This window comes from Mus caroli, unplaced genomic scaffold (assembly GCF_978045245.1).
Source record: "Mus caroli unplaced genomic scaffold, Mus_caroli_1 scaffold_11, whole genome shotgun sequence".
Lineage (NCBI taxonomy): Eukaryota > Metazoa > Chordata > Mammalia > Rodentia > Muridae > Mus > Mus caroli.
In genome coordinates, this window is record NW_028227266.1 from 97,217,216 (window position 1) to 97,243,401 (window position 26,186).

The following is a 26,186-nucleotide window of genomic DNA, read 5'->3' on the forward strand; positions in this document are numbered from 1 at the left end:
TCTCTTTGTAACACACAGGTATCAGGTGAGAAGGGATAAAGGTCTTCACTGCTACTGTTGCCAATGGCAACAAGGATCAGAACCCAGGGAACACGCCCACCCCCTCCCCCACCCCATCCCCGACCCAGGTAAATAGGAGCTGAAGCTAGTAATGGAAGCTTACAGAAATACTGGGGAGTCTTTCCGTGCACAGGTATCGAAAGGGCCCAGAATATATTAACTGAACAAAAACCACAAAGTGCAAATTCCAGAAAAGGTCTGTGCTTTCCTTTCCTGGAAGAAGACAGAACCACACGATCCCGCAGAATAGTGTCAGTCCACACGCGCAAAAAGCCTTGGGTCTCTGACCACCACCGTGCATGGGTTCACCTGGAGCGCTTTCTTGTCCAGTGCACATTTAATACCACCAACTTCGCATTATTTCCTGGGAGAGCTGTGGGTAGTTGCTCTGCTCTTCATCCCTAGAGTTAAACATCAGCTTCTTAGGAACTGGCCAGGCCACGGATGCGGAGCTTTAGACAAAGGCCTGTAAATGACCTCTTCCTTGATGATGCTAGCAAACCTGAAGGAGACGCGTTTTCAACACTCAAGAGGCGTTTGAAGGACTCCCAGGAGGGTACCGGTGAGAATTCCAGGCGTTTGAAGGACTCTCAAGGGAAGTAAGGAGGGGTACACAAAAACTAGGACCAAAAGCAACCCTTCCCCTTCCACACCTCCTCTTTCTAGGCTAGGGAGGTGAGAAGAGCAAATGGAAGGTCTGAACTGAAAGTGGCCAGCAGCAGGGACAAACCTGGCCCTGCACCATCTTCGCCCCCGCCCCTCCCGCCCCCTGCCCCGCCCCGCCCCGATCCCCGCTCCGCCCTCTCACCCTGGGAGGAGGGATCGCTACAATGGACCCTCCTGCGGGCTTTGTGCACTCTTGGAATCCAGCTGTCGCCGCCCCGCGGAGCCCCGTGTCCCCCGAGGGCGCCCATTTCCGGGCCGTCCATCACCCGGAGTGCATTGGCAGCAACGGTCCCGGCCGAGCCCACAGCCGCTCCCTCCTTCTTGGTGTCAGGCGATCCCCAGTCTGCCCCAAAAATGCCTGTGGACTTCAACGGGTACTGGAAGATGCTGAGCAATGAGAATTTCGAGGAGTACCTGCGCGCGCTCGGTAAGCGCGGCCCGCGGTTTGCAACCCCGGGCTCCCCGCAGACCCCAGTACCCCATCCCAGAGCGCGGCCGCCGGCTGCCAAGCAGAGGGCCCGAGATGTTAGGGTTAATTGGTGGCAAGAGTCTGATAGCTCTCCCCGGAGGTATTCAATCACTAGGGCAGGGCAAGCTTTGCTAGTTTGTTTTTAAAGGTGGGGGCGGGGGGGAGGACAACAACAAAACTTTGTTTTCAAAAGAATGAAAATGGAAAGGCAAGGCACAGACGGCCCTCAGAGGCCGCGCAGAGTGAGCTGGAATCCCAACCTTGTTCCGCTACCTAGGAACCCCACTACCTAGGGAATCCTTTCTTATCTGAGTTTTCTTGACAACTCTGCCGCTGCTCTCACGCACCCCTTGTAGACGTCAACGTGGCCTTGCGCAAAATCGCCAACTTGCTGAAGCCAGACAAAGAGATCGTACAGGATGGCGACCACATGATCATCCGCACGCTGAGCACTTTTCGGAACTATATCATGGACTTCCAAGTTGGGAAGGAGTTTGAGGAGGATCTGACAGGCATAGACGACCGCAAGTGCATGGTGAGGCCCCTCGACCTGCCCTCAGGTTCTGTCCTAGAGCTGGGTTAGCGTCTGGAGGGAGCAAAGATCTGGGAAACGCTGTGAATCTTCTTCTCTCCCAGCCCCAGAGCCCCAGGGTATGCTAAACACACCCTGCAAGTGTTGGTGGCTGGACAAAACCGATTGTTTGGTCAGCTGGAAAGGCCAGGTGCTCAGACACACATGGCCTCACCAAAGCTCACCCTAACTGAGGAGATAGGAGCTCATTCATTTTTCAGATAAAATCAACTTAAAGGATTCCGTAGAGTAGTGGGAGGGGCCTGGAATTCTTGAACTCTTTGGTGGAGAGCAAAAAGAGAGGAGAAGGCACAGGGAGTCCCCTGCAGTGTTATTTCCCCCCAAGTGATCTAGTGGGGCAGGGTGATCTAGGTCGCTAGCACCTTTGCCCCTGCTGGAAGTCCCCTGGTTTGCCACTGCAAAGCTAGGATTTGACTGAGGCTCCTCCCCCTGATACCCGCTGAGCCCTGAGCTCCTTTCAGCCTTTCACCCCGTTCCTAACCCTATAGCACAGTAGGCAGCATCCAGGGTCAGAGGAAGAAGCAATGGGGGAGAGGAGGCCCTCACCCCACCAAGAGTGGGAAACTGGTGACCTGTAGACCCCAATTAGCAACACCACAGCAGACTCCGGAAGGTCAGTCAGCCTCAGGCCTCTGTCAGCATTCTGGAATTTCTCAGAGGCCAGGATACTCCCAGTGTCCCTTGCATGGACTTCTGTCCAGACCTAGCTCTTGTCTGCTTCCAGAAGCTGCCTTGCTTTGCAGGAAGGGGGAGCTTGCTACCCTTCCCTCACTTGCCAAGGGTACTTATAATGGCCTACTGTATACCCTGCACTTCCCACCACAGCTCAGGGAAGGGGCAACTGGGAACTCCCTATTAAGCCAGTGACTAGAGGGAAGAAAATTGTAGGAGTTGGGTTTTGAACCTTCTTGTGTTGAAGGCCACACCGCACCCTACACTCAACCAGGTTCCTCTGTGGACAGACAGCCCTTTCAGAAGCAGTATAGCTAAGTTCTCAAGGGCTGTAGCTGAAGAGGGTTAAGTCACCAGGAGGACCACTCAGTCTTACCTGCTTTATTCTTTGGGAAGCCATCAGACCAGTATCTGAGACTGCCATTGGAATGCTGGAAAAAGTAACCAGTTGGCAATGTACTCAGAGAGACTGGGAGGGAGAAAACTACTATTCTAGAGCAATGCTATGCTCTAATGCAGCGGTTCTCAAACTGTGGGTCGCAACCCCTTTGGGGGACCGCATATCTGATATCCTGCATTTTTCCATTGCCTATTTACATCACGATTTATAACTGTAGCAAACTGCAACAGTTGGTAGTAACATAACTGCAGTTATGAAGTATCAACCAAAATAATTTTATGGTTGGGGATCACTACCACATGAGGAACTGTATTAAAGAGTCACAGCATTGGCAAGGTTGAGAACTGATGCTCTAACGTGTCCAGGCACCACATGCTTGCAGTCAGAAAGGACACCTTCAGACAGGGACTGCCTTCTCTCTATTGTCCTGAACTGCTTCTGGACCACAACCTGGAATTCACATCAGACGTGTGTTTATTTGGGGGTCACTGCAGTTCTTAATATGCTAGTTTGTTACTTGATTGATTGTTGTCACTGATCACCTAGTAATACTAGTGAGTATTCACCGAGGGTCTACTGAGTGCCTGGTGATGCCATAGTTTACATTAATTCACCAGCTTTATTCATAGAGCTTCCTCCTGTGTTAACCTTGGGGCAAGGGTTACCTAAAGGGCAGAGGGAAGGGCAGAGCGAGCAGCCTGCCTCCCTTGAATGTGGTCATGACACCAGGGATACACAGAATAGCAAAGCACACTCAGTGACTGTGCGAGACAGACACACAAAGGTCATAACAGCCTGCGCTATGAAGACAAAGGGAGGCGAGCATGGGCAGGCTGGGGCGGGGGTGGGTGGGAGCAGTGTCCTCGGATTCTGGAGGAGGTCCCTACTGCACTAGGTGGGAAGGAATGGGGTATGGGGGTTTGGAGCACAGAGGGAAGGGCAATGACTGCCTTTTCTTAGACCTCCTGGGTAGGTGAACAAGCAAGGGACACTGCTCAAGTAAGCAGGGAAACGCTGGGATGATGTTACTGTTATCTTCGCTGCTTCGAGACCCACTAGCATCGCTCTCTGGGAGGAGGGGTTGCTATGAAATTGTCACAGACCATACCCCCACAAAGCCAGGTTCAGCTGCCTGTCCTGGATAAACCAATTTTAAAAAGACAAATTGAGGAGTAAAGAAAAGTAAAGGGAAATTCAGTCATGGTGGCCACGCTGGGAAAGGGGACAAAGGGATCCAGTCACCCATCTCCCCAAGTCCATCTTGGGGTCCTGAAGTGATAAGGGCCCGAGATATGCACGTCTAAGCAGTCCTGCCCAGGTGTGTTCGTGCCCAGTAGTGACCTTCCCTGTCTCTCCTGTAAGAGGCTGTGACAAGTGGCTAGTCTCTTCCCGTTTACCTCTGGCTGACCAAGGCTTAGACCTTCTTTTTGCCAGAATGAGATTTCTGAGGGGACTCCAGTCTCTTGGGGATAATGAGTGTGGGTGTGAGGTCTGGGAAGACTTAGACTAGGGAAAGGGTCCAAGGCAGCCACTGTAGTCTGCTCAGGACAAAGAAGCACCCGTCTTGGGCCTGGGAGGTCAGAGAGAGTTCTCATCACAAGTAAGTCTGATCTAGGGCTGGTAGGACAGACAGGAAGTAACTGTAGCCAGCCAAACAGGAAAGGAATGAAAGAAAAGCCACGGGCAAGAAAAGTGTCTGGTTTTAAAAAAAAAATGTTATTTCAGACCTGCTTCTTGCTGGGTTCTAGGCTCAGTCTAAGGAAAGGGATAGCTGGCATCTTGGGTGCCCAGAACCATGGAGGAGACATATACATTTGTAGGTCATTGCATGGTAGAAGTAGAAAATGAGGGGGCACAGGGCTGGGGTTCAGGGAGCTATGGTTAGGGACGGCTTCCAGGAGGGGCCACCTGAGCAGGGTCCTGAAGGACAATGTGGGAGGGGGAAATGAACAGACCAGACCATGCACGGGGAAGCCCGGTGCCCAGGAAAGGTCTTGGTGAGAGGAATCTGCCCCAAGAGACCCATTGTTCTGCAAGGGTTGTATGTAGCTGTGTATGCAAAACACGGCAGAAGGACCTCAGTGATGAGGACCTAAAAAGAGACCTACATGTGACCTGACAGGCCAGCAGGGAGTCTTTACGGAGCAAGGCAGAGCCAAGCTAATATTACTCTCCAAAGGGCCAGGAGGCTGCTGGCGCAATGTCTCTGTTTCTTCCTTTACTTGGGGAATCTTATCTATGTTCCGAATGGCAGCCAAAGATGGAATCCAGCTTGCAGATGTATTTTGTTTGGCCTACACGGTGTTGGAGCTGGTTGCCAGCGAAGGCCAGGGATTCTAAGATTTCACAGGGAGAAACAAAACAAAACCTACGTCTGACTGTTCTTACAAAACAAAACATTAAAAGCTGAAAGCACCAAGCTTGCGCTCTCTCCCCACTGCGTGGGTCTCTTGGGCACTTGCCAGTGCCCCCTGTATGTGAACAGCTTGGCATCATCCTTATCCACCTTGGTACCCGAGGTCCAGGGTCAGGTAGCAATTTGTGGTGTTTACTCTGCAGCTCCTGCTTTGGGGGAAGGTGGCATCTCGCTCTCGCTACACTGGTGTCTGTATAAAAAGCACAAATGAGGTGCACAGGACCATAGGTCACTGGCTCTAGCCTACCTCCCCTGCCACCGTCTAGAATTATATGAGCTGTCTCTGTGTCCCTGGAGCTCTTCGCCCACATTTCCAGTCTGGCCGGTAAAGATCCTTCAGGACCAAGGTGCAGCACCCCACTCAAGACTGGTAAATGTTTAGAAAGGCTGGTTTGAACTCAACAGGTGCCCAGTCTCCTTTGTCCAGACTGTGCAGCATCAGACAAGACACCAACCATAAGTGTCAGATACAATCAATCTGCATAGGTCTATCTGGGTGGGGCTCAGACAGGTAAGTGTTCTTCAGCCTGAAACAGCGTCCACACTTCATGTCAAGACAGTCCCAGAAATCATTCTGATCTTGTCCTCAGCCGCCCCTCTGTAGTGAATGGATCCTATGGAATGAGACTGAGCCTCTGATAGGAACCAGCAGTGAGCCTGATTCTACATGCTGGTGGAATAAGGGCCATTTGTCATTCCGCAGTGGACACCAGGTCAGGGTTTCCCTGGAAGAGGCCTCTTTGTTCACTCGGCTCTGACGCAGCCTGACGCTGCCTCCCTTGGCTTTGGCCTGGCCTTCATATCTAGCTTTGAACTCAGAATGACCCCTCTACGGGGCCTGCCTTTCACTCCCAGCACTTGGCTCTCTGCTGCTTTCTTTGTTTTTATTATAAAAGGAAAGGGGGGGAATCAAGTAGCGGAAGAGAACGAAAGGGAAGGAAAGGACCCCTTCTCCCGCTCCGCCTGTACTCTCCTCCTCAAAACTTATTCCTGCTACAGTTTCCAGTGGGTCTCTCTGGAAAGGCTTGCTCCATGTGACTGTCTACAAGTTGGTCCGCTAGCCAAAGGAGCAACCTAAGGCTGAAAAGAAGGAAGAAGGGGAAGAAGAGGAAAGGGAAAGAGAGAAGAGAAGAGAGATGGGAAAATATCATTTTTCTGCACACAGCTTTTTTTTTACTCCATGATATGTTTTAGGTATCTCTCTTTATCCCCACTTTCAGATGTTTTTCAATCTTTTTTCTTTTAAGCCATCTGTGTTTCCTTCCCTTCCCTCCCTAACTTCCTTGCAAATGCTCACTTATGCTCATTTATCCATTCATCCAGCCAGGCATTCTAATTATATATGGCAACACATGAAATCCATCAAAAAAAAAAACCAACCAAACAAAAAAAAAACGCTGTTAGCACTTTGGTTTAAAGTCTTGCCAACTTCCTGATCCTGTTCTTGACCCATTAAAGAGATCTTGGGGTTCTTATGTTAACAAATATTCATGCCAGTGGTGAAATTAATGCCTCAGGCTACAGAGCTCCGAAGCTGTTGGATTTGGGAGCCTTCTGAGAGTCACCCCTGCCCAGACCAGGCCCTAGTATTCAGCTGGGTCTTTTCCAAGTCCTCAACACAGGATCTCTTTCATTTCCCAGCTAAAGTTCTCCCAACCTTTGAAATCGGTGTCAGCAGCATGCTTTTGAGGATTATAGAAAGAAGAATTAAAGCAACCAAACAAAATTTACAAAGTAGCTTTCAGGACTCATGCTGACTTTTGAAGATTGGAGTTTTGCAAGGCAGGAGCAAGGAAACATAACTGGATCTTCACTGAACCTGCACCAAGAGCTCTCCTCACTCTCCCCACTGTTTGGTCCTCATAGAAAATGCTCTTCAGCAGGGATCGTTTTATCTATGCCATAGATGAAAATCTGAGGCTCGGAGAACATGCCTCCTTAGTTCAAGCTCAAGGTTTCTGACTGACTGACGTGTTTGTGGAGCGTCCTAAGGGTTGTGAGGCCTAGGATGAGTGGGAAGAGCTGATGTTATTGTCAGCACAGCTGGCTGTAGTGTGCAGGCAACAGATTAGACACCCTACTTCTGCTTCCGCATTGCAAAATGGGCATCGTGATTGCTGCTCTGCCTGGCTTCCTGGAGTCAATTCTGAGGATCACAGAGATGATACACATTGCCTTTGCCAATGCCACCTGCAAAATAGAACCAGCACCCCTGCAAGCACCAGGACGTGAAGATCAGAGCACAGTCATCTAGGAGGGCCAGCAGTGGGTTGAAATCAGTTACAACTGTTTGATTTTCTTTCTGTCCATCAGTGCTTCCTTACCATCATCTTTGTACTGGTGAGAGTTCCCCACTCCCTTTCTGGGTCCTGGTGGGTCCACACATGCAGTACACCACCTCTGATGGGATGCTGCTGCCAGGTTGATGCAGGAGACCCAAACTGGTTCCATCTCACCCTGACTAGGATTAAGTCTGAGGGGAGCGGGGGGAAGAGAGAGAGAGAGAGAGAGAGAGAGAGAGAGAGAGAGAGAGAGAGACTTTCCATGGCTACATAGAGAAATCCAAATGAAGGAAAAAAACAAGATAAGGTCAGGAATGCAGGCGTTCAAATGAAGGAGGAGAGGGAGAGAGGAAGGTTGGAATGTTACAGGAGTTCTCAATGCTAATATTATTTCCCATATAGTTAAGCTATCAGAGCATCTTTCTTTCTCCTTCATCCCTCTGAGCTGATCTCCTGTCTCCTGTATCTGGATATATATCCTTTGACACTGAGACTCCAGAACTCCTGGGCTAACCACCCAACATTAGTTTTCACACACTTGAGCCTGCCTTACCCACAAGGTTCTCATTCAGAGCCCCGGGGTAGGGCTCAAGTCCCCTGATGCTGCTCATGTTGATGGCTCAAAGGACCGTGCTGCTGATACTGTGAGGAACAGCTGGGCAGGCTCAGGTTCCTGTCCTGTGGTGTTCTCATAATTCAGAGGAAGAATTGTGTTGCTTCCGCTAAAGTCATTCATTTCTGGGGGGGTGAATGAGTAATGACAGATATGGTCCTGTCCTGTTAGGGGACAGGGTCAGGCACTGCCTGCGGATCCTTGCAAGAACCTATGATAGTTAGGGGTCTCGGTGAACCAGGAATGTAACTGAATGTGCAGGGGAACAGGCAACGCGGCTCTAGACAGGGAACGGCAGAGTGTCTAGATTAGGTTGTGAATTTGAATCCTGTTTCCACATTACATCTGGGAGCTTGAGGATTCTCTCGAGGTGGACTTGCTCTCCATGGCAGCTAGGTTTCAAGAATGTGCGTCTCAAGAGAGGAAGGCAGGTGTGGAATGTGTGTGACATTTTTTTTTATGAGCTCTGAAGGCACTGTGGTCAGTCAGCTTTCCATTGCTGTAACAAAAATACCAGGGCTGATCTACTTAAAAAGAAGAAGGGTTTCTTTTGGCTTGCATGCAGCCTTGCAATTTGTGTCAGCGGATGGTTGGTTGGTACTGCTCCTTCTGAGCCTGTGTCGAGGTGGTAGGCCACGGAGGAAGCTCAATGCAGGGGATGGCTATTCACCTAATGACCAGAATAAAAGCAGAGTCCCAATGTCCCCTTCAAGAGTATATCCTCCTATCACTAGAATTCATCCAAGCAGGCCTCAATTCTTAAAAGTCACACCACCTCCCACTAGGGCCAAGCTTTGAATACATGGGGCTTGAGGGACACCTATCCGAACTGTACCATCTCCTGGCTACTCTCCTGTTTTCTGTTGGTGGTAAGAAAGGCTCACTCATCTTCCACAGCAAAGGATCCAGGCTCCATATCTGAATAAGCAGGGTGTGGCAGGGCTCTAAACAAACACTGACTGCTGCTTCAGGAGAGCTGCCTTTGCTGTAAGCAAGACAAGCTATCCCCATGGCCTCTGGCACACTGTGACCGCCCAGTGGGTCTGGAGCCTGTTTCTCTGGCTAAGCTTTGAAGGTCTATCCAGATTGGGCTGTTTTGTTGCTGACTAATGTGAGTGGGGCTCTTCAGGGTTGGGAGAGGAATCACAGTAGGTGTGCCTGAGCCTGCCCTTTGTACTTGGGGTGGGGATTTCTCACCTTTGGGGCCCAGTTCAGGAGAGCATCCATGGGCCTGGAAAGGGACAGTTAGCCCTCTGGAGGAAACCTCTTTGCTCTTAAGCAAGCCAGCACTTGTTGAAAAGACCTCCTGCTAGGATCCCCATTGTTAAAGAACAGAGGGACCCAGGGAGTTTGTGCCTTTCTTTTGACAGTCATTTCAGTGACAGTAATCTTTAGTCCTTTCCCCCTGGGCTCAGGAGTTTAGTGGCATTCTTGACTTGGAGTTAATTGAATACACTCCAAAGAGTATTTCACCTAACGGGGGTTATGCCCAGTCCAGCAGTCCCCACTCTGGGAACCCATCAGTCACCAGTTTGACTAGAATTCTGCCACACCCTGTCCTTTGTGTAAATTAAGCTGTATTACCTTGCTTGGTGCGTGTGCACGAGCGCGCGCGCGCGCACACACACACACACGGTGGAGGGAGGATGAGGGGGCGGGCAGTACACTAGCTTGCCCGGGTATCTGTCTTGCTGACTGTAAGCCTTCATTAAGGTTCATTTCTATCACTAACTCTTCTGACTTATTTTTGGGGTCTCCTCTGAGACACAGACACCCAGGATTGCACCTCGAATACAAGGGCAGCACTGCCCCTTCCTTCCTTGTACCCCACCAGCCTTCCTTCTGCTTTTCTGCTGGGGGAGAGGCCCTTTGGGAATGAAGTGTAAAGAGATGGATGTACAGACGAGGATGGAAGGAAACGGGCCCCACAAGCGTCCTCCCCTCCTTCACAGTGGAATTGTCTTACATCCAGCCAGGGAGGGAAAAGATCTGTGTCTGACAATGGGCTGTGAGTCAGAAAATCATCTTACCCTCTGACTCAGACAGCCCACACTCGGGTTATATTCCAGGAAAACTTTTTCCCCCCGTTAAGTTTGCACAAAGGTATCTGTGTGCAGTTTCCTGATTTAAAAAAAAAAAAAAGAAAGAAAGAAAAGAAGAAAAGAAATCTGTCAGCCGCCATAGACACAGCCCTGAGAGCCTTGTGTCCATTGATTGAGAGGGGGCGGGCTGTGCCTTCCCACTTCACACCCTGGGAGGGGGAACTCCACCAGGGTCACACCACTTTGTGTAAATGTTGCCTTTGGGCTCCAGCTTTAGATAATTTGTGACTTTTGATTTTTGTGTGGCTCAGAGAACAAGCTGTCTCCTGCCGGCTTCCTAAATACCAAATAAGCATGGTGCCTAGAAAGACTGGCTTTTTTTTTTTTTTACTTCCAGAGACCACTACCCAGCCGCGTAGATGGTTGCTGTGAAGATAAAAGTGTTCAGGGACAGTTCCTCAACCATTTCCAAGGACCCCGCTTTGTAACATCCATCTCTTCTCTTTCTGGCTGCACTGCTCAGAAGTTCTTGCCTGTAACAACAACAAGAACAACAATTAACATCTCTTGTGCTTGCTGCGTGCCAAGCGCAGCACTTCCTATGGACGGTCTCCTTTAACTACTGCCTCTTTTCACAGTCGTCTGTCTCCCTTCTCCCACTGTCCAGACTCCAGCCCATCCTTCATGTCTTCACGGGGAGCCTAACCATTCTGCTCCCCATGTAACACTTCCAGGCGCTCCTCAGTGCTCACAGCCCTATGGCCAACCAAGGATACAGCCTCTTGCCTGTCCACTCCTTGCCGCACACCTTATACTCCTGGCCCCATCCTCTGTGTGGGCGCCTTCCTTTGCTCTCTGCTCACTTTTCTGGGATGGTCTGTTTTACCTCTTTTTGGAAGCATAGTTCCCCAATGGTAGAGAGCTAGCTCAGGGTAGAGAGCTAGCTCAGGCTCACCTGCTCTGTTGGTCTTGTCTGGATTGGCCACCATGCTGCTGTCCTTCCTTTTGCCCCAAGCTCCCTCTCTGCAGGTTCATCTCTTAGGACACCTGTGACACTTGCTGATGTATGTGAGATACTAGATGGTGAAGACCTTCCTTCCTTCTGCATCTCAAGACCCAGCATGATAGGGTCTAGTGTATTTGTTATATGAGCATTAACTGAGACAACAGAATGGTATAAAAGGTTGATATTGACTATATACAAGATCTACTCTAATCCAGTTTAATAATATACTATGTCTACACGGTATTTTGCCTCTGCCAGATATTCTTCTAAGCACTTCCTATATGTTGCTGCTGCTGTTGTTACTGTTATTATTATTATTATTATCATTATCCTTACAACAATTCTATGAAGATGGTACCCAGATTCTTCCTATGTTGCATATGAAGAGACTAAGATGCAGGACAGATAAGTACCCAGTGGATTTGGACCCAGGCAGTATGACTCCGGGTGGTTAGCAAAGAGAAGGGTGACTGTTCTCCTAGGAGTCAGAGCTCTGGGTTAATCTATCTTTGAGCTTTGGAATCTAAGATGCAGAGGCTCTTCATGAGGCAGTGCTATGGGATGGGGTTCATCAAACGGCAGGGGAGCGGGGTCCATGTAGAAGTCTGTTCTTCCCAAGGAGGCAATTATCCCATGTCTTCCTGTACACCTTTCTTCATCTGTGCCCCACTCTGTCTAGAAGTCAGTCATGACCTGTTAACTGTGAAGCCTGACCTCCTTTGAAATCTCATCTCTGTGTGAACCACTGCCCTAGGGGAAATTATTTTCCCCTCTCTGAGCCTCTACTAATCTGTGAAACAGGGGTAATTAGAGAATCGGGGATAACTGCTTCTCGGTGAAAGTTAGGTTATGGGGGGCAGGGTATGGGAAAGCCTTCAGAGCAGCTGCTCCATCAGGAAGGGCTGTAACTATCTACCCTCCCACCCAGTAAACTGTCACCCCAGGAGATAAATTCTGAGGGTGAGAGATGAGGGGTGAGGGATGCCTGGCCATCCAGAGAAGACATAATAGGAGAGTGGAGGGTTTAAAAGGTACTTCATACCACAGACCAGGCTGGGCGAGGCCAGCAATGGACCAGGTGTTGCTGACCCAGGAGTTTGCAGCCCTGCATGGGAACAGCCATGTTTAAGCTGATGGTATTCTCTCTGGCAGAGCCATGGCCGCCATTTGCAAGGATGAATTGGAGGCTACAGAGGTGGAGAGAATGGCTCAGGGTCATCTCACCTGAAAGACATAGAATGTATGAACAGATTACACTGCAGCCTGCTGGATGGAGCTCCATGGTGGAAGGTGGCCCTGTGGGAGTAGAGGACAGGCTGTGAGCTCAGACAGGCTGTGTCTAACAGGAGGAGATTTAAACCATGACCCAACTTCTATGTCTCTGTCTATCATGCCTCATTTCCCAGACATTTGAAGCCAGATGACACCTAGGGATGGTAGAGGGGGACACTCTGTAAAGCTTATCTGTGGGAGAAGGGGCAGCCACATTGTCTGAGTGTTTTGTCTTGTGGCAGAGGTTATTCCATGATAGTCATTGAAAACTACCAGCATGGCCCTAGGATGGCTTTTGCCTTTCATTCATTCAAAAATCAGTTGTGTGCACTTTTCTGCCACAAAGTGGTTATTGGCATCCCACATATGGTACGAGGATCTCAGACCCCCCATCCCCACCCCCCAGGAACTCTCTGCTGACCTATTCATTCTTCCCTGGTTTCTAAGAACACGTCTTCTATTCTGGGAAAGGTCAGCAGAGGCCACGAACTCGCACAGAAGGTGCAAGAATTCAGGGGTCATCCTCTCCTGGATCCCTCTTCCTCCTGCCTTCAGCACAGCTCCTCATGTTAAAGGATCCAGATCAGCTTGGCCTGGAAGCAGGGGCTAGAGAGGCCAGCACCTGGACTTTCCATAAGAGCCACATTTAGCCAGCTAAAGCCCCAAAGACACAAGATGAAGAAGTAGACTGTAAGCCTTCTTAGCAAATTCTGTTTTGGAGGTGCCAGGTCCAGCCTTATATAGAACAAGAGAGTCTAGCCCAGGAAGGCCCACTCCTCTGTGCAGCCCTTCTCTCTTGACTTGCCTGCATATCCTAGGCTAGTCTCTCTGCCTGGGATTCCTTCTCTCCCTCTCCCTCTCCCTCTCCCTCTCCCTCTCCCTCTCCCTCTCCCTCTCCCTCTCCCTCTCCCTCTCCCTCTCCCTCTCCCTCTCCCTCTCCCTCTCCCTCTCCCTCTCCCTCTCCCTCTCCCTCTCCCTCTCCCTCTCCCTCTCCCTCTCCCTCCTCCTTCTCCTCCTCCTCCTCCTCCTCCTCCTCCTCCTCCTACTTCTTCTTCTTCTTCTTCTTCTTCTTCTTCTTCTTCTTCTTCTTCTTCTTCTTCTTCTTCTTCTTCTTCTTCTTCTTCTCATTCTCCTCCTCCCCTCCCCCTCCTCCTCTTCCTCCTCCTTTCCTCAGTGCAGCTTTGACTGTCCTCAATTTATAGACTAGGCTGCCCTCGAACTCAGAGATCTGCCTGCCTCTGCCTCCCCAGTGCTGGGATTAAAAGCATGCACCACCCGTGCCCACTTCTTTCCTTCTCAGAACTCTGTAGCTCTTTCTCACATCCATTCCAGTTGTTCTCGGCCACACCTCCTCCGGGCTGTCCCTACCTCAGGCTGATGAGCAACCACCTGCTTTCAGACCTGCAGCACATCGACTACCCAGGACCTACCTTCCTTCAGCAAGTTTCTCTCTTCTTGTCTTTCCTTTACCTCAACTTTCTCTCAAGTAGCCGGAATGCAGGAGGTTGCAAGGGGGCTGGACCATGGCTGCTGAATGCTGTTTCCTGCAGAGCCAGGCTACATGTCCGCCTCATGTAAGGCTCAGCTGAACCCAGGAGATGTTGAGCACAGTCGCTGACAGCTCCACAGCTGGGTGACCTCAGTCCTCAGACTACACGGGGTCTGGAGGAGTCAAGGTGAAGGTGCTTCATAACCTGCTCAGCACCCTGCTGAGTATCCGTACTGGTCACCATGGTGACTGTGGTGGTGGTAATCATGATATGATGCTATCACTTCAACCAGGAAGCCTTCCAGGTGCCTGGACAGGGTTGGGTGACACAGACCTCTAACATTCTCCAGCCCAGCCTCTTACCTGCTCCTCAGAACTTCAGTCTCAGTGGTAGCCCTAGCACTGTAATGGTCTAACCTGAGTCAAGGCCCTTTCTAAAAATGATTGGGGGGAGGGAACTAATGTGCCAAGATTATTAATCAGAACATATTTCATTTTGTTTATCCTAAGACTTGTGTTACCATTAGCTGTTAACATCTTCATGGTAGAAATGAATGTCTTCATTGAATTCTCTTGTGCCCTCAAAGGTCTTGTTATGACAACATGTATTCACAGTGGCTGTTTTTAGTGGTCTTTGTGTCTCTGGTTACTCATTAACATTTTAAAGCCTTATTAATTTGGTTTTCATCTGTGTTCACAGTGAGTTGGCTTTCTCTCATAAATGTACTCATTTGGGGTAATTTTAAGGAATTCCCTTAGGAGAGGACTAGACAAAGAGAAGCCACTGCCTACCCATTGCGCTTCCCAGTAGGGCAGAACTGAGTGCGGTCAGCCCCACCTGCAGCAGGCTGAATGTTACAGAAGCTTAGGAATCGTTTGCCTCTCTAACCCTTGCGGATTAATGAAACATTGTTGCAAGCTCTCAGGACTGGGTCTCACGTGTTAGGACTTAGGGCTTTCCTACCCCTCCGCCCAACAGCTTGTTTAATACAAGCACCAAAGGCTGTCTTACAAGGAAAGGAGAGACCCTCCGAGAGAAAATCACGTGTTAAAACCACACTGCAGGAGGCAAGGCAGATCTGTATCTTTTAACAACTCACAGGCTGTACACAAGAAGTGCCAACTCACTGTCTGGGCTCTGACTTTTATCCCCAAATCTAAAGAGTGTGGGTGTTGGGGTCAGAGCTGGGTCAGACTGGACTCTGGAGCTTGTAGACAAGATTACCCATAGGAAAGGCATCTCCTGTTATGACCTGCCTCTGAACCCACAGAGATAAGACTGACCCAGAGGCGGGTACAGCAAGGGAGACCCTGGCAGTTCTTTGTGGACAAGCATGGAGGCATCCCTGTCCTTAGAGTGAGTGAGTGGCAGTATGTGAGAACTTTAATAAATGTCACATGTTTTTCTGAGAGCCACATTGAGTCTCAGCATTTATAGGTCATGTCGGGTCACTGACTGTCACAACCAATACTGGTCACCTGAAAGGGACAAAGGAGCATCAAGACATTCCCGGGACAGGGTCACCCCAGCTTGCTGACTGCAGTGCCAGCTAGGATTTCTGAATGGCTGGGAGGTGGATAATGGCTTTTGAAGTGACAGTCCCTTGTCAGAATAGTATAAAATTGTCTTCGCTCATCTATTGGCACATGGTTGTGAAGCTGCTGACACAGCCAAGGAGGTGTGAATTATTGTTCATTTTTAATAAAAAACTTAGGCTGGCTTTGGGTATAAGCAGCTGCCCTGGCTCCAGCCCCTTTGTACCTTCCTGTGGTGTTGAAATAAGAACTATTGAGAATCTAAATTACAATGTGACTGTCCATTGCCTTGTCCTTGTATCTGGTCTTCATAGCTAAGGTGGGGTTCTGAGTCTAGGGTAGCAGTTTTACACACACACACACACACACACACACACACACACATACCAGCCGCCCCTCTCTTTGAAACTTGAAAAGCATCAGGAATGTCTTCCTGATTGAAGTCCCCCATCCCCAGATGCAGATTAATTGGGTGAATCTAGGAAAGTGAATCAAACAGCCAAGTCCCCTTCAAGTCAGGCATTGAGAGATGGCTGGCTACTGACCTCAGAGGAAGGCCAAAGTGGTGTTTTTGGATCCTAGAGTAGGTTGTAAGAAAAATTTACATTTTGTGTCATAAGAAAAGGAATCACCATTGGGCATGGCACACACCTTTAATCCCAGCACTTGGGACGCAGAGGCAGTTGGATCTCTGAGTTTGAGGCCAGCCTGGTCTACATATTGAGTTCCAAGTTAGCCAAAGCTGCCTTCCATTTCATTCCGAGTGATTGCCTTTCTCCCTGCAGCTCCTCACACCCCTTTCCTGCTGCTATAGAACACCAGACTTTGAGTCACTGAGACAAATACCACGTAGGCCAGACTGACCTTAAACCTATAGTGAGTCTCTTGCCCCAACCTCTCACGTGGTGGAACCAAAAACTATCTTCCTTCTTCCAAAGACTTTAGCGGGCGTCTACCAAGTGTCCTGCCACGGGAAACAGGAGTGCCCTTGTGATTCTGATAAAGTCACATAACCTTCCTAACCTCAGATGCCCTACCATGTCCAGGAGAGTCGAGAGCAATCTGTGCTCTAAGGTACCTAGGATAAGAACCAAGAGGAACTTGGTTGGGGCCAGGAAAGGGCTTGGACACTGACAGGTCCAACTGAGGGATCTCTTCCCTGTGTATAGGGTTCTCAGAAAGACTTCTGTATATTAGGTATATATCTGCTCCTGGACCTCCTACCACAGTGACGGATATTCTGCCTACCACCAGACAGCCCCCTGAGCTAAGGCATTACTATTGCTTATATCTGGATATGCCATGGGATTTAGAAAGAATGACCACAACCTTGGGGGCAGAAGCCCACCTTACCTAGTGAATATACCAGTCACAGCCATTCTCTGACAGTAGTCATACAGGGTAAACAGGGGTGAGTCTGGTGATCCAATTGGCATGGTTGTCAAAAGCTTTAGCAATTTGCACACGACTCCATCAGACAGATCCTCCTCAGAACACGTGTTCTGAGGAAATAATGTGCTGAAAGCTTTGTATATGAGGAAGTCTTATTTATACTGTTTCGAATTATAAAATACCCAAATGTCCCAGAGTAGGTAACCAGCTGAATAATGGAGTGTGTGTTCAGTAAAACACCACCAGGGCCCTGAGGGGCTCCTCACTGGTCTGGATGCTCTGCTGGTGCTGTCTTTAAATCATTACTATTTTTGAATAAGAGTCCCTCATTTTCATTTTCCTCTGGCTCTTGAAAATGACGTGGCCATTTTCTCCATAGTGCATAACAGTGAAAAGCATGCTTATGGCTACTATTTGTGGACATGGAAATCACCTCTAATAAATAAAGAAATGAGGACATAAAGGCATATGTATGACGGCAATCCTAATCTTCTAAAAGCAGAAATATATGGATATGTTGATAGACGACTGGATAGAAGTACTCCAAGATGTTAGACAGTTATTTCTGAGGAAGCAAAGTTACATAGACTCATTTGCATTTCTTCTTTTAAGTACAGAGGGTATGAATCTGCCAGCTTTAATGGAAGAAAAGACAATGCCCTGTAGATCCTAGCTGAGATCCAGCCAGTCTGTTCATGCTTCAATGGGGTCGGGAGCCCTTCACCTGCCGAGTGCACAGGAAACCACCTGTTCTTAGGAACTGTTTGAAGCTGAGAACTCATTTCTCCATCCCTCTCTCCATCCCAAGCCAGGCATGGATGACACCCTGTGCGCTGCTTTTTGCCACATTTGGGACATAACAGCCTTTGCCCACCACAGTCTCCTCAGTCACAGACTGTACTGTATTTGTATTCTGACCTGACTGACATTGGACTTTCTCGGGCTTGAGGCTACACATGTGCCCCAAGCGCGTCTCTGAATCAAGGAGAGGAGCCACGAGGCTTCTTGTGCCCCACACTCACTGTGAACCGCCTCCAGGAGTGAGATCAGTGTGCATACTGGTGCACCCTTGGCTACGCCTGCCTCACTTCTATCTGTCTGTGCGTCTGCTCATGCCATGTGTGAAGGTGCACACGCGCTATGCCACACACATGGAGGTCAGAGAGCAACATCGGTGGCAGTCCTCACCTTCCATCTTGTTTTAGCCATGGTCTCTCTTGTTTCACGGCTGCTTATGCTAGGCTACTGAGACCACTGCTTTCAGACAGTTCTATCCACCTCCTGCCTGCCTCTAGAGTCACACTGGGATTACAGACATGTGTACTACTGAATGTGGCTTTTAACTATTAGTTCTGAGGATCCAGGCTTAGCTAGTGCCGCAGGTGCTCTGCCTTCTGAAATGTCAACCCAGTTCGCTCACTCCCCTCTCCCTCTCCCTCCCCTCTCCTCCTCCTTCTCTCTCTCTCTCTCTCTCTCTCTCTCTCTCTCTCTCTCTCTCTCTCTCTCCCTTTCTTTCCTTTTCCCTCTCCCCCTCTTTCCTACTGTGTGTGTGTGTGTGTGTGTGTACACTCATCTACATGTACAGTTGCATGTATGCATGTGTGTGGAAGCCAGAGGTCAGGCTTAGGCATTCTCTCTCCTTTCTTTCTTCCTCCCTCCATTCCTTCTTTCATTCTTCCCTCTCTTCTTTCTTTCTTTCCTCCTCCTTTCCCTCCTCTTCCTCTTCTTTCCCTTTCTTTTTTCTATTTGGTTTCCCATTAGCCTATGATTCACAGAGTAGGCTGGGCTCCCAAAGATCTTCTAATATCTAATATCTCCCTAGCTCTGGTATTGTAACAGAGGTCAGCACTGGCCTTTTTACATGACTTTTGGAGCTCTAATTCACACTGTTGTACTTTGGAGAAGGACCCATCTCCCCAGGCATCTCCTGAATGTCTCACTGCAGGCTCATCTCAACAGCAGAGGGCAGTAGTGATCAGCAAGCCCAAAGATGGGGCTTGGAGGGCATCAAGGAAAAAGGAGAAGAGGACCTCCAGTTGAGTCCTCACTTTGCACTCCTTGCCAGCATTTTCCTCCCTCTCATCTGAATTATGCTCTTACTGATTGTCCTGATGCTGAGCTGAACGTGACAGACAACGCAGGAAGCTCAGAACCTGAGCTATCTAAAGCCAAGGCCCCAGAGTCGGCTCCCTCATGCCGGGTGGGAATGTGGGGATCCTGGGAATGTTAAAGTCACTGGGAACCACACAGTGAGCAAGATTGAACAGAGTCCTTCCCACTGAAGGGTGGGTGGCAGGGCTCATGAGGACTTTCCCTTATGGTAAGGATGTATATCCAAAAGGATGTGGGCATGGTACGGAGGAGATGTCCTGGCCATATCTGTCACCCAGCTCAGGTTCTGTTGACCCCAGGCACTTATTTATTGGTCATGCTAAGGAGACAAGATTGAGCTCCCATCTTTTGATCCCCCTTCCCACCATGTTCCTGGGTGGGTCTTGGCTGCTCAAAGAAACAGAAACCCCTCAGGGATGCCTGTCTTCTCTCTCAGCATCTGGAAGGACACGCCATGCTCTATGAGGATGTGGAGGCTCAAGGGTGGGATGTGAGGTTGTATCAGATCGAGTCCAGCCTGTGGGCTGGTCTCAGGCAGGACAGGAGGACTCTACCCATAGTTCAAGTCCTGAGCATTTGTACTTACAGTACCCAATCTCTGCCACTGTCTCCTGACAAACCACCAGGAACCTTTCCTCTGTGGGTCCAGCCTTCCTCTCTGGAGCCCATCCCAGTCTCTCTTCCTCCCTGGCCTTCCCTTCCTTAACTTACTGCTGGCCTCCCAAAGCCTCTGATCTGAAACCCCAGCAACATAAAGCCTTTAAAGAGAAGCTGTATCGCACATCAGAAGAGGGGGCTTCCGAGCCCTACTGACCTATGTCCACACCACTCAGATGAGCAGAGCAAGTCTCTTAACCTGGGACATGTACAGGAGATTCTAGGCCATGCAGCAGGATATAACAGTGGAGACTGAGACTTGGCTTAGAGAAGACGAGAGGCTGTCGGCCAACACCTGCGGCCTTGTTGACATCTGAGCTCCTTCCCCCTAGGAGATGAAGGCTCTCTGAGGACATGGGTGGGGTTCTGTAGATATTAGAAGACCTAGCAGAAGTTGAAATAATAATGATTGAGTGGATGAACTGTCTAGGATAGGCAGGGTTCTCACAGAGACGAGGGGACGAGGCCCTGACTGGCATATCTCAGAAATCCCTCCTCCCTGTTTCCCATTCACAACCCTGCCTCAATGATGTTCTCCCCATCCTAATTGCCCTTTTAAGTGGAATTTATGAAGGTTTTCATAAATTTAAAACTGATCTGCACACTTTAATAAAAGCATGTGGCAGGCAGGGAGTATTAGGGTGTGAGTTTTTTGCACTAGAATTGCCGTAAGCGCATCTTGAATGATTGAGGTCAGGAGCCTCTCTCCCCTTCAGTCCCCTTGGGTGTGGGTGAGGGGTGCTTCCCCAGGACTGACTACTGTGTTTCTTGCTTTGGCAGACCACTGTGAGCTGGGATGGTGACAAACTCCAGTGTGTGCAGAAGGGAGAGAAGGAGGGACGTGGCTGGACCCAGTGGATCGAGGGTGATGAACTTCACCTGGTAGGTTCCACGGTGGGGACCCAGGCTGTGTCCCCAGCAGTCCTCATGCCCTGAGGGAGTGAATGGACAATGGAAAAGAGAACTGGGTAGGCATTGGTTCTATTCTGAAGTGTCTCCTCTGCGGAAGAGGCCTGAATGATTTGGAAACCATACAATGTGTTTCCAAGGTCTAGGCTGACTCAAGGTCCAGCCAGGGGGAACAGGCAGAGAGGGGTGGTAGTATGAGCAGCTGTCAAGGTCCTTGTGTTCTCTGGAACAGAGAATCAGCTTCCTGATTTGGTGGTGAAGACGTGGAACTCCGAGAGGCTCGCTGGCAAGTCCTATTGCACTTCCACAAAGCACTTCTAAATAACATATATGTATCCTGTGCACAACGGGGCCAGAGCCAAGCAGAAATTCACCAGGAGTGTGTGATCTCGCCTTAGGCTGGGGGCCAGGAAAGGCTTTCTTCAGTCAGTCCTCCTCTCTACCCTCAGCCTCAGGGCAAAGCCACTTCTACTCTGCCTTCTGCCTGGGCAAGATGGCTGGGCTCCATGAGAGCTACCAGGACCCTTGTCCTCTGAGGTGGAAGTCCCTATCCCTCCTCCATTCTGGAACTCCCCAGCTACCCTGCCTGCAGAAAGAGCCTCGATCTCAAGGTCCAGATGACCTTGAGCTAAATCCTGGGCCACTCACTGGGTGCCTTGGGTAGGACCCAGCTATCACATCTTCATCTCAGAATGCCCTATCACTGCTCCTGAGCTCTACAGCTGCAGCTGTGGAGCAGGAGAGGAGAACTGGAACGAGAGGAGGAGGCCAGCTGCATGGGGCCCCGGGCCATGGGGTCCACCCGCCAACTCCCTGGGTCTCTGTTTGCTTAGCTGCAAATAGGATGGACATGATCTCAGTGTCCCCTCACCTTTTAGCCCCGTGGCTCTGTGCCAGAGGCTGCAAATCAGGGCGCGGAAGGTTCTCTGGGGTTTCACTTGACCCTCGAAGAGCTTCAAGATTCTTCCGTCACCATTTCAGGTTTAGTAAAGGTCACACAAATATCCAGCTTCGCTTCCCAGAGTTTGATTGCCACTGCCCCCCAGCCCCGCCATAGTCAGCAGGAGCTGCCTCTGTGGGCTGACCTTGGGCTGTCTTGGTTGCTCTTAGAACGACTGGGAAGGCCTGGGTCCACCCACTGAGATAAGGGAGCTCCAGGGAACTCCAGTGGGCAGCCTGGGCTTAAATTTTTGCACTACTCTGAGGCAAAGTAGTGAACCATGCCTCCGGGCCCAGTTCTTTTGAGCCTGGGCACAGACTGTTCCAGGCCTAAAAGATTCCTAAAGCCCTTTGGCTTTTTAAGGGACTAAACACAAGGGAGCCATCAAGAGTTCCTATTGGTCAACTTAGAGCCACTCCTTCTCCCACCCAACTCCTGCTACAGGATCAGAGAGCCTCATCTCTGTGGATCCCATTCTATCAACTTCCTAAAGACGTAGTGAAGCTCATACGGTACAATAGTAGCCCCTGAATACGTTCCAAGTCCCTGTCCTGAGATCCTCAAGTGTAACGTTGCTTTAGCTAATAACCAGTGTCTTTATTATTCCAGGAAATGAGAGCTGAGGGTGTGATCTGCAAGCAAGTGTTCAAGAAAGTACACTGAGCAGCCCGAGCAGCCCGAGGAGATAACCTTGGTCTTGAGGAACAAGTGGGATGGGCCTGTGGTCAGGAGCCCCCTCTGCCTAACATGGGGACCGAAACACATACCCACCCCAGGTTTCTGCCAGCAAAGTCTGTCTCTTTGCCTGGTCTCTTTTCCTTTTCTTAAAATGAAGTGACCCCAATAAAAGTGATCTCTGTTTAAAGACTGTGTTTTGGAGGAATTTCACATCTACTTTCGCTTGTTTTTTTTCTCCAGAGCCTCTGAGGCCAGTATTTCTCAATACCTCTCTTGGGTAGACAGAGAAGCTGTGCAAAGCCTCAGATTACACCCTGAGGGCACAGCTATGCATCTTCCTTCCCCTAGAGGCAGCTTGGCACTGCAGTGTGCATGATTTGGTATCTATCAGCTGGGTGTTAAATACTTTCTTTCCACATCACTCATCCACACATCACTCATCCAACCCGAGCCACAGTGTAGTGATGCTATGGAAGCAGGAGTCACCATCAACCAAGGCACAGAAAGCCTAAAGGGCGCTGGCCAGCAGAATCTGGCTTTACAGTGCATGGTGCACCCAAGAGATACTCCAGTGTTATCTATGAATAGAAAGAAAATGGACAGGGCTGGAGAGATGGCTCAGCGGTTAAGAGCACTGACTGCTCTTCCGAAGGTCCTGAGTTCAAATCCCAGCAACCACATGGTGGCTCACAACTATCCCTAATGAGATCTGATGCTCTCTTCTGGGATGTCTGAAGACAGCTACAGTGTACTTATATATAACAACAAATAAATCTTTGAGCTGGGGCAAGTGGGATCGGAGAGATGGTTCACAACCATCTGTACAGCTACAGTGTCCTCATATACATAAAATAAATAATTTTTTTTTAAAAAAGAAAGGAAATGGACAGGATTTTCATCCAAAGCTAGAATGGGGCAAAGTTACTGATTGGATTTGACTTCACCTACCCACTGGGGGCTGATGCCAAGCCATTCTTCTCACCGTGCTAAATGAGCCATAACTTGGTAAATCTCTCTAGGAAAGAGAGAGCAGCCTCAACTTCACACTCAAGTGTGATTGTGGGCCATGCCACCATTGCTGTAAAGAAACTTAGAGAAGAGGATGGAGAGATAGCTCAGCAGTTCAGAGTGCATATTGCTCTTTCAGAGGAGCCAGATCATGTCTGAACACACACATGGTGGCTTTTTACCACCTGTAACTCAGATGTCAGGTGACTGGATATCCTATTCTGGCCACCTTGGGCTCCTGTGCACACATGGTATGTGTGTACCTATGCACTCAGACACAAAGCCACACATAAAATTACATTTAAAAATATTTATAAAAAAGAAACTGGGCGATATGACTGTATGGGAGAGCCCTTGACTAGCATTCATAAGATCCTAGGATCTGTCCAGGAGCAGAGAGAGCGTATGCCAGCTCTGGAAGGGTTTAAGGATAGAGAAAATAATTGAAATAAGAAAATGCTCATGTGGAAGACCCTGCTGACTAACCTGACAGTCAACCAATCATCCCAGCTGAATTCCAGGCCTTGGAAATAGCATTGGGCTAGGAGTCACAAGCAGAGTTCAAGTCTCAACCTAACTGTTCACAGGGCAACTCCGTGCCAGGCTAGACCTTGCTTCTATCAGAGCACCTGCCTTCCCTCCACATAGGTGGAATGTGAAGTCTGCAGACTGCTGGGCCAGAGCCTTCTCTCAGACCTGACTACATCTTAGTCACCTGGGAAGTTACCTTTCCCCCTCCTCTTTCTCCTCCTCTTCTTCCTCGTCCTCCCCCCTCCTCCTCTTCCTCCCTCTCCCCCTCCCCCTCCTCCTCTTCCTCCCTCTCCCCCTCCCCCTCCTCCTCCTTCTTCTCCCCCTCTTACCCCCTCTTCCTCCTCCCCCTTTTACCTCCTCCTCCCCCTTTTACCTCCTCCTCCCCCTCCTCCTCCTCCTCCCCCTCCTCCTCCTCCTCCCCCTCCTCTTCCTCCTCCTCTTCCTCCTCTTCCCAGCTCACCAAGCTCTGGTTACATTGGCATTTTGTTTCTTTGTTTTTTATTTATTCCTTGAGAATTTCACACAGTATATTTTTATCATATTCTTTCCCATCCCCAAACATCTCCCGGATCCTTCCCCATTCTACCTACCCAACTTCATATTCTTTCTCTTAAAACAAAAGACACTAAAACACAAGGCATCTGATCTGTGTTGGCTGTCTACTCTTGAGCATGGAGCCTGTTCCCTCTGCCCCTCTATTGAAGAAAACTGGTTTTTCCTCTCCTGGCAGCCATCCTTTGCAAAGAGTTTCTTGGCTCTTAATGAAACTTTGTGCCCACTTCCCCTCCTTTGTGCTGGCATTTTTCTCTGACTTGAACTTGGGCAGGTCTTGTGTGTGTCATCACAGTCTTTGTAGCTCATTTATGCTTCTGCCCTGCTGTGCCTAGAAAGTATTTCCTTGAAATCAGCCACCACCTCTGAATCTCGCAACCCTTCCTTTTCTGTATAGATCTGTGAGCCTTTCAGAGAGGAGTTTGATAAAGACATCCATTCAGGACTGAGTCATCCAAAGGCTCCCAGTCTCTGCCCATTGTCTGGTTGGGGAATCTCTGTCTACTGCAAGATGAAGCTTTTCTGCTGAGAACTGAGTGATGGACTGGCCCGTGGGTATAGTGATGTGTCATTATGGGTTGCTTTAGTGTTATGTTTAGTAAAATAATAGTAGTATTTCCACTGGGCCTGTAGCCTGTCTAGTCTTAGGTTCTTGGTCTCATTAGCAAAACAGGTTTCACCCAATGAAACCCAATCAAACGTGGCTGGTTACTCTTCTAACATTCTTGCCACTTTTGCACCACTGAGCATATCTTGCAGGCTGATCTCTTATTACATATCATATCTATCATATATCTCATATTATATATGTTATATGATGTTATATGTTATATATTTATTTTATATATCATATTATACCAAACATCTCATATTGTTGGCATCTGTGTCAGATTGTTGATTGTTTTTCTCCTCTGATAGTGTATAAGACACCTTCGATCACTATGAATGCTAGTCAGTTGGGGCCAAGCTTCCAGTTGAATACCAGCTAGACTTCCCCATGTTCTCTGCCATAATTACTAGCTATCTTCAGAGATGGGATCTTACTGTCCGATTGTGGAGGGTAAACAATTGCATTAGCAATAGCCTGGGTGTTTGAGGGGTCTACACTACCCCTTTAGACAATGATTCACAAATATGAGACCCAGTCCTGGTACTGCGGTTTTATTTGGTAGCATATGATGTCATGTTGGGCATTTTCTCCCCTATGTATACGGTGACCTCATTTAAATTCCTTGCACACATGCATGTGTTTTAGAAAGCTTCTACAATAATAGGTTTCAATTTGGCTTTTCAAGGAGCCTCTACCCCGCTCTCAACCCCACCACCACCACACACACATTTTAATCCTTCTGATTTAGTTTCCCTTGCATACCTTTATAACACCATACTCTACCTCTCCTTCTGTGGAAGATCCTGTCCTTCCCTGTAGTCCTATACTTAATCTCTGTGGTTATTCTGAATAAAACACACATATCTAAAGCTCAAAAGCCTACATCCATACATAAGAGAAAACATGCAATGTTTGTCTTTCTGGATCTGGGTTATCTCACTCAGGATAATAGTTTCTAACCTCATCTGTTTACTTTCAAATTTTATAATTTCTGCTTTCCTAACAGCTGAATAATATTACCTTGCATAAATGGACCACATGTTTGTTATCCATTCACACCACGTGTTCCCATGCTGCCTCAGGTGTTCATCAGTTGATGAACATCATCCAGGCTTTTTCCAACCCCTGATGTTATGAATAGAGCAGCAGTGAATCTCTTTAGTAAGACGAGAAGCCCCTGGGGAGTACCCAGGCTGTTCCCAGAGCCACTTCTATTTGGGCTGGGTCAAAGACCAGGCATCTTTAGTTTTTAAAGCTCCTAGGTGATTGTGCATGCCACAGA

The 26,186-nt window shown here is 49.0% G+C and overlaps 1 protein-coding gene across 1 annotated transcript; it reads left to right on the top strand.

The window, feature by feature from the left end:
• Nucleotides 1-886: 886 nt before the first annotated feature.
• Rbp1 (retinol binding protein 1) lies at nt 887-22,390 on the top strand. Its single transcript, XM_021172560.2, has 4 exons — nt 887-1,153; nt 1,552-1,730; nt 20,457-20,558; nt 22,135-22,390. The coding sequence occupies exons 1-4, from the start codon at nt 1,081-1,083 to the stop codon at nt 22,186-22,188; spliced, it is 408 nt and encodes a 135-aa protein (XP_021028219.2). The 5' UTR covers nt 887-1,080; the 3' UTR covers nt 22,189-22,390.
• Nucleotides 22,391-26,186: the final 3,796 nt, after the last annotated feature.

Bases quoted from the DNA above. Each gene is read 5' to 3' on its own strand.
- Rbp1 (XM_021172560.2), top strand. From the start codon at position 1,081: ATGCCTGTGGACTTCAACGGGTACTGGAAGATGCTGAGCAATGAGAAT. The intron at 1,731-20,456 runs GTGAGGCCCCTC...TTGCTTTGGCAG, and splicing joins TAGACGACCGCAAGTGCATG to ACCACTGTGAGCTGGGATGG. The intron at 20,559-22,134 runs GTAGGTTCCACG...TTATTATTCCAG, and splicing joins AGGGTGATGAACTTCACCTG to GAAATGAGAGCTGAGGGTGT.